Here is a 13,470-nt window from a genome sequence, read left to right as displayed (position 1 = left end):
TTTTAATTGTATCCAAAAGTTGTAGAAGCATTAAGAATGTTCAAGGTAAAACAGTCAATTTAAGCAAGAAATTAACTTACATTTATCAAAAATGGTCACGGTAAAAAATGAAAAAAATTATTAAAAACAAAATCAAGTGAAAAATCGGCATGATTTATATCAAACAACCCTGCACTCATCAGACTAACCAGCCCATCTGACGGACGCCCTGAAATGTTGCCACTATAACTAGTAGTGGTGCACTCACCACTAAAAGGAGGCCTAGGTATGCCAGCGGGACGAGATCGATAACGATTTGTGAGGTTTATCTTCCATTTGGCCTGTTTTATTCTTATAATCTTGGGACCATTTTCAGCATTCAAATTTCAAATTTTTGAGCGCAATGCGCACATACACTGTACACATGTTCAAATAGAACAGCCCGATATTTTTCAAACAAATGATTTTAATCATTTCTGACCCTTTTGAAAAATCACATTATATTATTTTCATTTCATTTTTTTCCTTTCAAATTTTTTTAGCCTATACCGTATTGTTTGTAATAAACGCCCCGGGTGTTGCATTTTTCCAAAAGGGGGGCGTTTATTGGAAGTGAATTGTCAGAGAAAAAAGCTTTAAAATCGTGTTCAATTTCCCGATGGTGCTCCTATTAAAAGAACGGATTTACACTATACATGATAGCGGCGCTCACGGAAAATGATATTTTCGTGGGGAATACAACAAAATTACACCTGTAAGTGCATGGAATTAGTGAAATTCTACCATAATTAGGCAATGAAATGGATGGGAGTTGAGTCATAATAGGTTTTGTCCATTCAATTTAGCGATCATGACTGACATGACTGATGCAAGTTTTAAGCTTACCTACGATATGTCATGGAAATGTTAGCATTTTTGTCAATTTTTCACAGAAACATTGGAGGGGGGCGTTTATTAGAGGGGGAGCGTTTATTACAAACAATACGGTAAATGGGATATGTTACTCTTGTTGAAAACCATTGGCCAAGATTTTTTTTCATCTAAATTTTTTATTAGTCTGATAGTTATTCAGAGAACTGGGAAAAAATGTCTTCCACATTCATATCAGAATATCAATATAACGAGTCAATATTTATATCTATATTTCTTTATTTTATTATATGGCCAAAAGAAGGGTTGTACCTCAAATTCACTGGCCCAAGTATTTCAGTGTCTGAAAGCCATCATATTGCATACATGTACCTCTATGCACTGGGCCTTTTTACATGTTTTACAAAAATATTTTAAGAAGATTAGACTAAAAGCACACACACACCCCCACACAAAATTCTATGTAGCACTTCTTTTTTGTTTTGTTTTTGCAAAACATCTAGCTTATTTGCAAAATGTTGAGAGATAAATCTCTTTTTTTTGCCTAATGCATGCATGGATTTCCTCTACTATGTCAAGTGGCATTTCACAAGTTTTCACTGAGTTGATTCTCTTGTTTCCTCTACGTGAAGCTTGTACTGTCTCCTCCAGGTATTTACAATGGTGCTTTTCACATGGCAATTTTAGATTCACTTCAAACTATGCTACATTGTAAATAGATCTGATTCTGGATTAAAACTACAGAGTATGCACTAGATTTTTTCAGGTGGGAGGAGTGAAATTAGGGGTATTTGATTTGTGGTTCTGTCTGGGGCAACCAGGGGGAATGGCCCCTTGGTAGGTATGCCCACATTGCTTATAATTACAGAGGACCTCATTCAACTCCTACTTGTGACCACAGAACTGGCTTAACTGTGCAATCCCCATAGGTAAATACAAAAATTTGAAATTTAGATGCCAGAAACCTTACGTAGAAAGATAAAAAGTGTCAATTGGCATACCTTGATACAGAAGTTTATATCATAGTATACAGTGATAATAATTTTTTTTCAAATAAAATCGCTTTTCTGTAAAATGGATCGCCGTACTGAAAAATGTTGCTTGTACTTGCTTGTTTGTACAGTAATTCATTTAAGGTACCGTCAATGATGGTCACAGAACTTGGAAAAATACATTTGCCCATAACTTTGCTAATTTTTGTCCTACAGATATGGTTGACCCCTCATTTTTTAAGTTAAATAATCACCTTTCTGAACAAAACAATTTCAATGTGAAATATCATACTTGAAAATTTGATGATCATACCTACCCTTGGTGCTATCCATTATTCAAAATCGCGCACTGTGATTTGTTGAAACGCGTCACGTGAGAGCCCATTATTCTGCAATAATGGGTCGAGCGCCGTAACACATTCTACGCACAGCATCACGCTTGGTTACGCGTGCAATATTTCATGATCTGGCGCTGTCACTTCTGATCTACGCTCCACCTTGAAGTAAACAACTTAAAATATTTGTGCCAAAAAATGATATTTTCTCTATAAATCGCACTATTTTATGGTAATAGAATAGAAATAAAGGGTGCAGCATTATCCTTTACACGCAAATAATGTGTCCTCGGCAGTATAAGCGTTTAAATAATGGGTTCGGCTACGCCTCACCCATTATTTACGCTTTTACTGCCTCGGACACATTATTTGGGTGTAAAGGATAAAGCATTACCCTTTATTTCTTAATTATAGTATACAATATGGTCATTTTCACGGTAAAGGGTGTAACTTTGGATTTTTAACATTTTGATCCGTAGTGTTCTAATAAAGCCACAGAATTCCATGATTTTTGGCCACATAAGTCATCTAGTTAGCAGCTACCTTGGGTAGCATAATCATCTTCAGGAGTTACTGCGTTCAGTTTTAGCAGGCTTAAATGTACCTAATATTGCCATTTTGAAAAACTATAAAAACCAGTAACATTTTTGTAAAATCCTATGTTTTCTTCAGTTAGTTCATGGATAATTTTTCTTATCCTGAAAGTACGGTCATATGTTCAGTAAACACTGCCACATTAGATTTAATTGTGAACAGCCCTGTATTTTTGAGAACCGGACTTGAGATTTGTCGTTTCGGAGGCTTCATTTTCCGTTAACAATTGTTAACAAACTTTGTGGGTATAGCTTTGGTTCATAATTCTTGGTTATTTTTCACTTCTTCTTGATTCATAACAGTTGATATCTTAACTTGAAATGGGTAACAAAAAATAGTCGATTTGCAAGCTTTTAAAATTTTTATAAAATCTTGACTTCAAGGAGCCATTTTTCCGTTAACTTTTTTGAAGCCTCCGAAACAAACTGTTCAGCAAGCTTGGGCAAATATAAATAAAAGAGCTCATCCAATCTATTTATTAAAATGTAGCAAAGTAGATCCTCAAGTCACTTGTTTTTAAATCGTGGAGATATATATCACCGTTTGAAAATAGGACCCAATACAAACTTTCCGTTAACAATTGAAGCCTCCGAAACAAATGAAGCCTCCGAAACAATAATAAGATTAATTATCATCTATGCATATCTAAATTAGTGTTTCATACTGATATCTGCATTGTAATTGTTACTTGATATGTGCAGAATGTCATAAATTAAAAAAATTGTTGATGTTATGGTTAATGTTTGAAAAATATACTGATACCCAAAAAGCCTGTTTCGGAGGCTTCACATGCAAAAAACACCATACTTAACAAATGGGTGAAAAAGTTAACATGCTATAAATCTACAATATCTGCCGCATAGAATCATTGATTCAATACACACAAGAAAATAACAGCTTAGATGATCCCAACAGTGTTGTTTTCAAAAAAAATACTTCTGCAGTGTTTAGCCATTGTTAACATGAAGCCTCCGAAACAAAAAACATGACTTGCTGTGATAATTTAATTTTTGTCACAACTGAAATTCAATACTAAGAAGCAAAGCATGAAAATTGGTAATTGTGATATTTGTTACCTATTTTTTCATGTCAACTTGCAGTAGTTAGCCAAATATTTTACTTTTATGATCACCTGTGTTGTTAACTGAAGCCTCCGAAACACAAATCGCTTGAATTGCCAATTCTAAAAAATAACTCCAATTTCTGTGAAACTTGGCTGGGAGGTTCCTTTTATCAAGTAGTATTTGTACATGAAGTTAGACATTCAAATTATTTTAGGAACCCAATTAAAACTTAAAAAATATGTTTAAGGTTGGGAAATTTCCATTGTAAATGACACTTTATGTTAAAATTTTTCAAAACTGCAATTACAAACATAGCAAAACATGGTATAAAATGTAACTTATATCTGTTGACTTACTTTGGAATGGGATTTCACATGTGTTCCAGCTTTCATGTCATAATTTTCTGAGCTTATGTAAAATACATTTTTCTTGGATTTTAACCAAAATGTTATGGAAATGTCAAATTTTTATTAGAAATCAAAAGGTTTAAGCCTTGAAACATTATTTTACTGGAATTTAAGTTGCTCCTATGCATGATTTCAGTAAACAGAAACATATTTAAGTGGTTTGAAATTTTGACCCTAAAAATCAAAAGTTACACCCTTTACTGTGAAAATGACCATATACAAATATATACTGCCATGAGATGTTCTGGTTAAAACTATGGGCCGAGGTGAGATCAATAGTATTAATTGATCTCAGCGAGGACCATAGTTTTAACCAGAACTTTCGAATAAAACAGTATATATTTGTTTATATACTTCATTAATATGTTCTTTGTTCATTGATTTGTTAAAAGAAAATTATTTGACGTTTTGACTCTCCCGCTTCTATCCTGAGTGAACAGCACGGCTAATTTAAGCACAACCTACCCTTAAAAAATCGAATAGCCCAAAATCGGGCTAACCAATTACAGCAGCGAGAAATGACGCTATGGCAGTTTCGTGTGCGTGAACTGTTCCGTCGCATCGAATGCGCGCACGCGGAAGGCATGGTCAAAAGTACTATTTACGGCTTGGAGGTACTATTTACGGCTCATCCGGGACATTGGAAATACTATTTACGGCTTAGAGGTACTATTTACGGATTGGAGAACTGATGGTAGAACTATTTTTGGTCATGTGATCCACTTTTAACCAATCAATGAACAAGAATATATTAATGAAGTATATAACATTGGATAAACAAAATATTCTCTACTGATGATGTCAAGAGCTTTCACACAATGACAATATATCCAGATTTGTATCAGCTCCATTTTGCTTTCAAATTGAAATTATGGCAATTTTACATAATATGATGTCTTGAATTTAAATGGAATTGAAATGACTTTAAAACTTTGAGGACAGGCCAGTAACTAGCCCTCCCCCTCAAATAGCCAAAGGCCAAAAAAGCCCCCTTTTTTAAACCAAAGTCCCAAGTCCAATTTTTCAAAATCAGCCCCCCCAAAAAAAAAAAAAAAAAAAAATCCTGGTCACAGGCCTGTTTGAGAAGCAATTGTCCGTCTCCATTTGGTTTCATACAAAATGGATATCTTGAAGTCCAGGTTTAGTTCAAATCAAACCTTAAAATGCTGTGCCAAATTACACTCACTGTCTCTAATGTCACAAATCAGGTTTTGTAAACACAAGCAGCAATGTCTTATTTGATAAAGGCCAGCATGTCTTGTTGATTCCAACAAAGTCATGTTGTTGGGCTATTCCAGTTGAAACCCATACACCCTATGATGGAAGATATTACCTTAATCTTCCACACAGGGAGTGTGGATCTCAAATAGGGTTACCTGAATGAGCGACTCCAATTGAAATCTACACCCCCTGTGTAGTAGATTAAGGTCATGTCTTCCATAGGGGATATGAATTTCAATTGGAATAGCCTGCTGTACCTAAATCAGTATGCTGTTTCAAATTCAATCTTGAACAAATTTTATATGTTATAAAGTACAGTACTGCAGTGTGGCTCGTTCATTGTATCAAATTGCATAATTGGTCCATCGTCACATAGCGGAAACCACCCAATGTATGCTGTGTTGTGTGCTCTATTTTGTAGTGAATAGTAATCATGTTGAAGTTCTTTAAATTTATTTAATTTCCCCCCTTTTACATTTGGAGCAAAACAATACTGATACAACCAGTGTTTACTCTCTCTGGAAATTGAGTGCGCCAAATGAAGCATTTCTCCCCAAAATTGACCCAATTTTGTCTCAGTAATTCCTCAAATTGACTAATTGTAATACAGCATTGCAAATTGTTGTGGGCCAAATATAATTTTCACTGGGCCAAATTTGAGACATGGGTGTTTATATAAATATGGAGGCCAGTAGTAAAACATGGGCCTTGTTTTGCATTTCTCAAGATTGTAGAAAAAATGTAAAAAGCCTGCTAATTTTTTTTTTCATTGCATTTAACTAATATATATTTATACAATAAATCAAGACTTTTTTTTTTTTACTTCTGTTGACATAGTAGAATTTTTACTGGTGAAAAGTAATGGAGTCATCATGTTTTTGTGAAAACAGTGTGACATGAAAAGAGACATTTTAAATTCCACATTTCCCCATATAATAATTAAAACCTTACCTTGTTTGCTATGGAAACATGAACAGAGGTCCATTTTTATGATTGTCAACAAGATTTTATCAAATGTTGCGAAGTTTGTGTTTTTTGTTTTGCCGATTTTCACACCACTCCGTAACATTTCGTGTCAGCAATGTTACGGGTGTGAAAGATTTTCAATCGGTCACCAGTTTAAAAGCGTAAGCTTTCTGTATTGTGAAAGTTGAGTTTTGAAACAAATATGACAGTACCTTAACTTAAAAACATATGGAATGTGCCTGTAATCCAAATCAAATAAATATTCAATGATAAATTGAGATTTTAATAACTTTGGTGTCACTCACTTTCGTTACGGAGTGAGATTTTCTTGCAATGTAGAAATGTAAACATTGTGTCTTTATGAATGAAAGTCACATGATACACAGGCCGGATGATGACCTCTTACGACCGTGTGTGCAAAATACCCACGTGGAGACAATTTTTTTTTTTTTTTCTCTTATTGCCTTCGTGTCGAAAGCGTTACGGGTGTGTTTGTGTTACGGGGGTGTACAACATTTAATGTGTGTTTATTGTTTTGTGACGTTTCTAGTGATAAATTTGAATTTAATTAGTTCCAAGACTTTAAACAAAAGCGTTGTAGTGCATTGGAAGTAAGAATTACTCGAGAAAATCGCAGAAAGATGTCACATTCCAACACACGGACTTGGTGTCAGTGTTACGGTGTGGCCATTCTGAATTTTTCTCGGGCTATCCCTTGACAAAAATCTTGGAAATTTCCCTCCATAATTGTTTTTATAATGATCGAATAACTCATGCGATTCGACTCGCAGAATATTTCTGTGAAACACCATTTTAGTACGAAAGATCATCGGCGAATACGGACTAGTTGGTAACAGAAAACTTCATCCGTAACTGAAATTGGCATAACACAAATCTCATAGTTACGGCGTGTTCGATATGAGCTATTTTACAGTGGTTTTGTAGAGATAAATATTTGTATTTGTGTATCAATGCTTTCTCGTTCTATTTTTATTAATATTGAATGAAATGGGTAATGTATTTCTGTCTTACTGTTGGCCAAATGCCCAAGTTTCAACAAATACAGAGTTTATTTATCACGCCGTAACCTTGACCCCATATCGTTTTTGGACTCGACCATTTGATAGCAGAGGGGTGTGTTTGTTGTCAAAACATGGCGATAGGATGGGTAAATTGTTTTATGCGTGCATAGAAACTGCACTTTTTTTTACAAAGCATTGATAATTATTGATATTATTTATTTATTATATTTATTACTTATCATGTTTATGTTCAAATAAGAATATTTGCTTTTCTTTTAATCCAATTTGAACTTCTAACATTTTGTCCCCCCCTTTAGCTTCATGACAATTCAACTTTCCAAATCCATTAGTTTTCTTTGCATACCTGTTCAGTGTTCACCATGGTGGAAAGTTACACTTTTTGTAGTAAACAACTGCACAATATTGTGCTACATTGATAGCTATTTAATTAATTAGACAAATATGATATATAATGCAACGAAAAAAAACCACCCTGTTTTACTTTTATGGTAGGCGGACCTTTCAACTTCAAGTAGGGTTCGGTTGGGCAAAATTTGGGGTTTTTTTCTTTGAAGCCAAAATTACAATACCTGCAGAAGGTATAAGTATAGTTTTAGGTGGATTTTATCTTTCCATGTTAATGATTATTTTGAAACAAGTGTTGAAATATTTCATACAAGTTATTATAGATAGGCCTAACCCAAATGTGGTGTTTTATTAGTATAATAAAGCAAACTGTTGTTTTTATTTAAGTTTCTACATCAACATTACAATGTTTAACAAGAAGCTACAAGATATGTCACTTGCAGAAAACAGCAAAATTAAGTTTATTAACCACCTGAATGATTCAGTTCTACTTTGAATAATATCTTGAGTAACATGATGCTGTAACATTTTAACTTCTCTAAATGTCTTTCAACTTTGGCGCATCAAGCCAACCCTCACTAAATTTAATGCTTGGTGTCAGTGTTACATTCGAAATGATAAGTAACTATACAATAGTTAAAATTATGTATAATGTTGCTCAGTCAGAAAATAGTCTTGTGAAAATAATTCCGCCCTGATGTGGTTACGCATTTCCTTGCATTCTGTGGTACTACATTGTACTTTAATGTCAGCGGTACTACTTTGGTGTCAGCGTTACAGGTGTGATTAAAGTAGGCCTGGCATTTTCGGGTAATTTTGTACCCGGGTACCCGCCGCAATTTTCGGGCGGGTAACCGGGTACCAAATACCAAAAAAAAAAAAAATTTTTTTTTTTTTTTTTAAGTTTTATTTTTCGGTTTTGTAGTGTCTCTGGACCTAGACCTAAATGCCAGGATCATTCATGGTTGACCTAAAAAAAAAAAAAAAAAAAAAAATTCAAGATATTTTGTTATTTTTATATGAAAATTGATAATTTGTATTCATGTCATAGTCTATTAATGATTTCAAAATGTATTGAATTTGAATGCATTTTGAAATCATTAATAGACTATGACATGAATACAAATTATCAATTTTCATATTAAAAATAACAAAATATCTTGAATTTTTTTTTTTTTTTTTTTTTTTTTAGGTCAACCATGAATGATCCTAGCATTTAGGTCTAGGTCCAGGGACACTAAAAACCGAAAAAATAAAAACTTTAAAAATTTTTTTTTTTTTTTTTTTTTTTTTTTTTTTTGAATTTCGGGTACCCGGGGAGGGTATTTCCTACCCGGGTAATGTAATATCGGGCGGTACCCGTTTACCCGACCGAAAATGCCAGCCTTAGATTAAAGATAACACAAGATGTAATAGCTTGGCTTGCTGAGAGGAACCATAGTCAAACTGAGCAAAATAACTACATTTATCAATGAAGAAAATAAATCTTTGAAGTATTCAACTATTCTGAAATTTAATCAAAGTTAAATAGTGCAATGTACATCGATCTGTAGAATAAATATTTGGAAACTAGAATAAATATTTGGAAACTTATATCATCCCCAGGTAGAAGTTCTGGCCACTTTGTTTGTATTTTACATTATTGAGCATGTTAACTAATATAATATTGTTTAGTTACACATTTCTCACATAATATTACTTAGTTTTGGACTTGCTATTATAATAGGTAGTGTAGATAGATAGCTTATGTAGTTCATGATGTCACTCTGTAACAGTGACACCAGTGTCAGTGTTACAGGTGTTAATGTTTTTTAACATTGAGCATTGGATATATTTATGACATTGTAGTAGTATTTTTGAATCTTGCCAATCCCTAATGAATGCATCCTTGATTATTAAACTTCTTTTCAAAGCAAGGATAATACTTTGGTATACATTACAGTAATTTTGAAACATAATTGCCCGAATCGGTCGTAATTTGACAAAATATTGGGACATTAAGTTCTCATTTTTCACAAGTATTGTCAAAGGATTAAGGATCTTTTTTTTTCCTTAGTAAAGATGTCGATAACATTTGTTAAAAACCAGCAAATCATTATCATACCTCAACTATACATTTGTTACAGCTCCAAGACAAATAAACAATTTGGTGTCATTGTTACAGGTGTTAATTTGTGTCTTATGTCTCACTTTATTGTGTTGCTGTCCAAATAGGGATTATGTTTCATTAAAGCGGATTATTTTTTTGTGAAATATGGGTCTCAGGGTGTAAAATAATGAAAACAAAATTCTCATTAACCCAATTTGAAAATTTGGTCCCAATGTCACACTCTGGCCTCCATATTTATATAAACACCCACATACAGCCTCTTGTACTAGGCCACTATACATGTAGCCTTATCCTGGGGAAAATTCAATCAACTGGGGTGTTGGCTTTCAGATTCAAAGATTGGTCATTTTTACATTCACACAAATATTTTATGTGTATGTTATTATGTATTTCATAATGTCACTGATCAATGCAATATGAAGCCTATAGTCTACCCAATACATATGGTTACACCTGGATATCAGTTCAACCAGGAAATCAATTAAACTTACCCATGTAGCAATATTTCTGCAATTTTAAATTTGACCCAATTAAATTTCATCTTTACAATGGGCAAGTACTGGTAAATAGCATACACATTGGCTTCGATCCCGGGGGATTGGTGGCCGGATACCCCCGTATTTAATATATATGAAAATTCTACTATTATGTGGCGATGAAGTGGATGGAAATTTAAGCTGCAATGTCCTTCGCATATACGCGATAGAGCTTTGCGTGTCTTTGCGTGTATGTGAAAGACCGTACAAAATATGCGGTACGTGCGTAGCAGTTTTGCCTGTCGCATTTCATGGAACAATTGGCCCTCATTATAGGGTGATGCCGAGACTTTGACTGTTTGGAGTTAGTCTGTTATCTCTTTTGTCCATGGTTGAGCCTGAAAATACATGTACATGTAGCTTACCTTTGTAATTCCACTGTATGCATGTGACTTGTATTTCTTGTGTTGGAATGTACTCCTCCTTAAAGCGTTCACCCTGTAGTCTGTGGAAGAGAGTGGTCTTGCCTGTATTTCTATCCCCTTTGATGATAACTTTCACTGCAAAAAACAACAGACCAGAAACAAAAATATCTGCATAAGAGATTGGACAATGCGCTAAATAAAATAAAATGGCTCTATTCAAGCATGCAGATAGGGGGAAATACCCAGTACAAATGAATGTACAGGGATGTACTGCAAACATGCATGGGTCTCATTTTTGGCCATTTGGATAAATCAATGACCTCTTTTGCTAAGCCAATTTTGGCATAAATGGATGGGTCATTTAAAAAAAAATTCCCATTTTTTCTTAATTTTGTCTACTTTTTAAAAAATTTCATAAAAATTAATTTGGCAATTTGCATTAAATCTGGCCCAAAAATTGGGACTTTTGGTGTAGTGTGATGTGTCCACATTTACTGAATGGGCCTTAAATATCTAACTATACAAACCATTAAAAATATTGGGCCTATTCAACTATGTAATATAAGAAAGATATGTAACACGATCTGCTCCATGGGGGCCAAAGGAGGCATTTTCGAAAATTGAGTTACAATAATTATTATCTTACACAAACAATAGGCTATCATATACTGAAACACCAAAGGTCTGGCATACTTGGTTTTAAAGTTCTGACATTTTGTGAGCTCTATTTTCCTATATTTTATTGTTTTTTACTCCATATTTTTTGCCTTTATCTCAATTAAAAATTTGCCGCCTTTGGCCCCCATGGACCAAATCATGTCACATATAAAATAAATGGTTGGGTTCAAGACTACACATTAGGTAGAAACCACCCAACATGCTGGGCCAACATGTTTGAGATATTGAAGCAATTAAATGTATTGCAGCCCTAAAGCTACAAATACATTTATCCTTTTAGTCTCACCATAGCTTGGCTAAATAATGTAAAACATTTCTGTTAGTCAAGTGCCGGGTACATAACGTTGCTAAAAGTTACATGTACACGCTGTGGCAGGTCAACTAACACAATGTAGTTTTTGCTCTCTGTGTACATGACATCAAATTATGATTGGTACCCATCAGTTTTCATTGATAATGGATGCGTTTACACATTAAAATTCAGCAGAAGATCCAAATAATTTGTGGACTTGTATAGCAAGTCGCAAATCTAGATACATTCTGGACATTATATGATATCCAATGTTGCATTTGGAAGAGGTAGGCTTTGCAATTACCAATCATTTTGATACAACCTGTATACTATGTATCAGTCATGACAGTTAGGCCAAGTTAATTAAATAACATGTAGGGCCTATATCAACACTTTCCAAATTTAATGAGGGAGGTCCTTATTATTTATAAAATTTGTAACAAATTTACTATTCATTTCTGTGTAAAATTGCAATTGCAAAGGCTTTGTCAACCCATCATAAAAATGGGGAGGCCCTTAATATTTTTGTTATTTCCCCAAAAGCTTACCTCTAGCTTGAAGGAAGTGTTTCAATAAATGATATAACCATTTAAAACCAAGAACCTCTTAAAACATGTCTTTTCATCATAGCATTTTAGAAACAAATAAGGGAGCAAATAAATTACAAAATTTTTTTATTCAAACAATTTTTTTTTTAAAGAAAATATTTTTGAAAAAATATGCAAATTTATCTAAATGATTATTGAAAATTCAAATTTAATTAGATCCCCCCGAAGTTTAAAAAATATTTTTTTGTTGTTGAAATTTCTTTATGCAAATTAGCTCATCATAACAAATATGCCAACTCTCATACAAGGTATTAGGTATAGTAAAATCTCACACATCATCAAAATGTTGTCCACTACCAATATACCCCCGCTCCCACACACCCCCACCAACAAACCCCCACCCCACTCACACACACACTTTTTACATTCTTGAGCCCCATGGTGATACAAATTATTACACATTGTAGTTGGTAAATAATATTTCATATTTTCCATCCTGGTATGCCCATCAACAATATGAATCCATCCATGCAATCCCCAAAAGTTGGCAACCCTGGGAAAAAGCATATTAATTATTATAACATTTCTGTAAAAATAGATTAGTATTTCTTTGAACAAGTTCATTAGGAATGTTGATATCAACTGTGAATTTTAGTATTTATTCCATCTCTACTCAATTGTACAATTTGATCTAATCTTGATTCCAAAATTTTAAATAAGATACCCCCCCCCCCCCGGTACTAATTTTTGGGATTAAAAAATATTATTGTATTTTTGAAACAACTAGTTGAATCTCTATCTTTAAAACTTTAGTTGGTACTAACCGGCAATAAAAGAAAAATTGTACTAGTATTTTTGCAACTTTGGGGAAAAAAAGAAAAAAAAAAGAAAAGAAATTTTGACAGTTTTCTTAGAGTCACAAGATTCAAAGACTTGGCACAAGTCTAAGCATTCAAACTATTGAGTAACACAATGTAGTTTTTGCTCTTAATTTTAATATTTCATGTTTTAATTGTTTTTAGTGTTCTTATGAACTGAAATTAGTCTTTGTAGATATATTTGAGCTTGATAACCCCACCATACACAATGGGTTATTCAGCAGTTGAAATCCACACTACCCTGTGG

General features: G+C 33.6%; 1 protein-coding gene across 1 annotated transcript in view; it reads right to left on the bottom strand.

Moving 5' to 3' along the window:
• LOC140138809 (rab-like protein 6) overlaps nt 1–13,470 on the bottom strand; it is a 45,918-nt gene that overhangs the window by 21,321 nt on the left and 11,127 nt on the right. Inside the window, exon 3 of the mRNA XM_072160581.1 lies at nt 10,828–10,962. Within this exon, the coding sequence (XP_072016682.1) occupies nt 10,828–10,962 (135 nt within the window). The remainder of the gene's footprint in view (nt 1–10,827; nt 10,963–13,470) is intronic.

The sequence above is a fragment of the Amphiura filiformis genome, chromosome 18 (assembly GCF_039555335.1).
Source record: "Amphiura filiformis chromosome 18, Afil_fr2py, whole genome shotgun sequence".
Taxonomy (NCBI): Eukaryota; Metazoa; Echinodermata; class Ophiuroidea; order Amphilepidida; family Amphiuridae; genus Amphiura; species Amphiura filiformis.
This window is presented reverse-complemented; position numbering and strand designations above follow the sequence as displayed.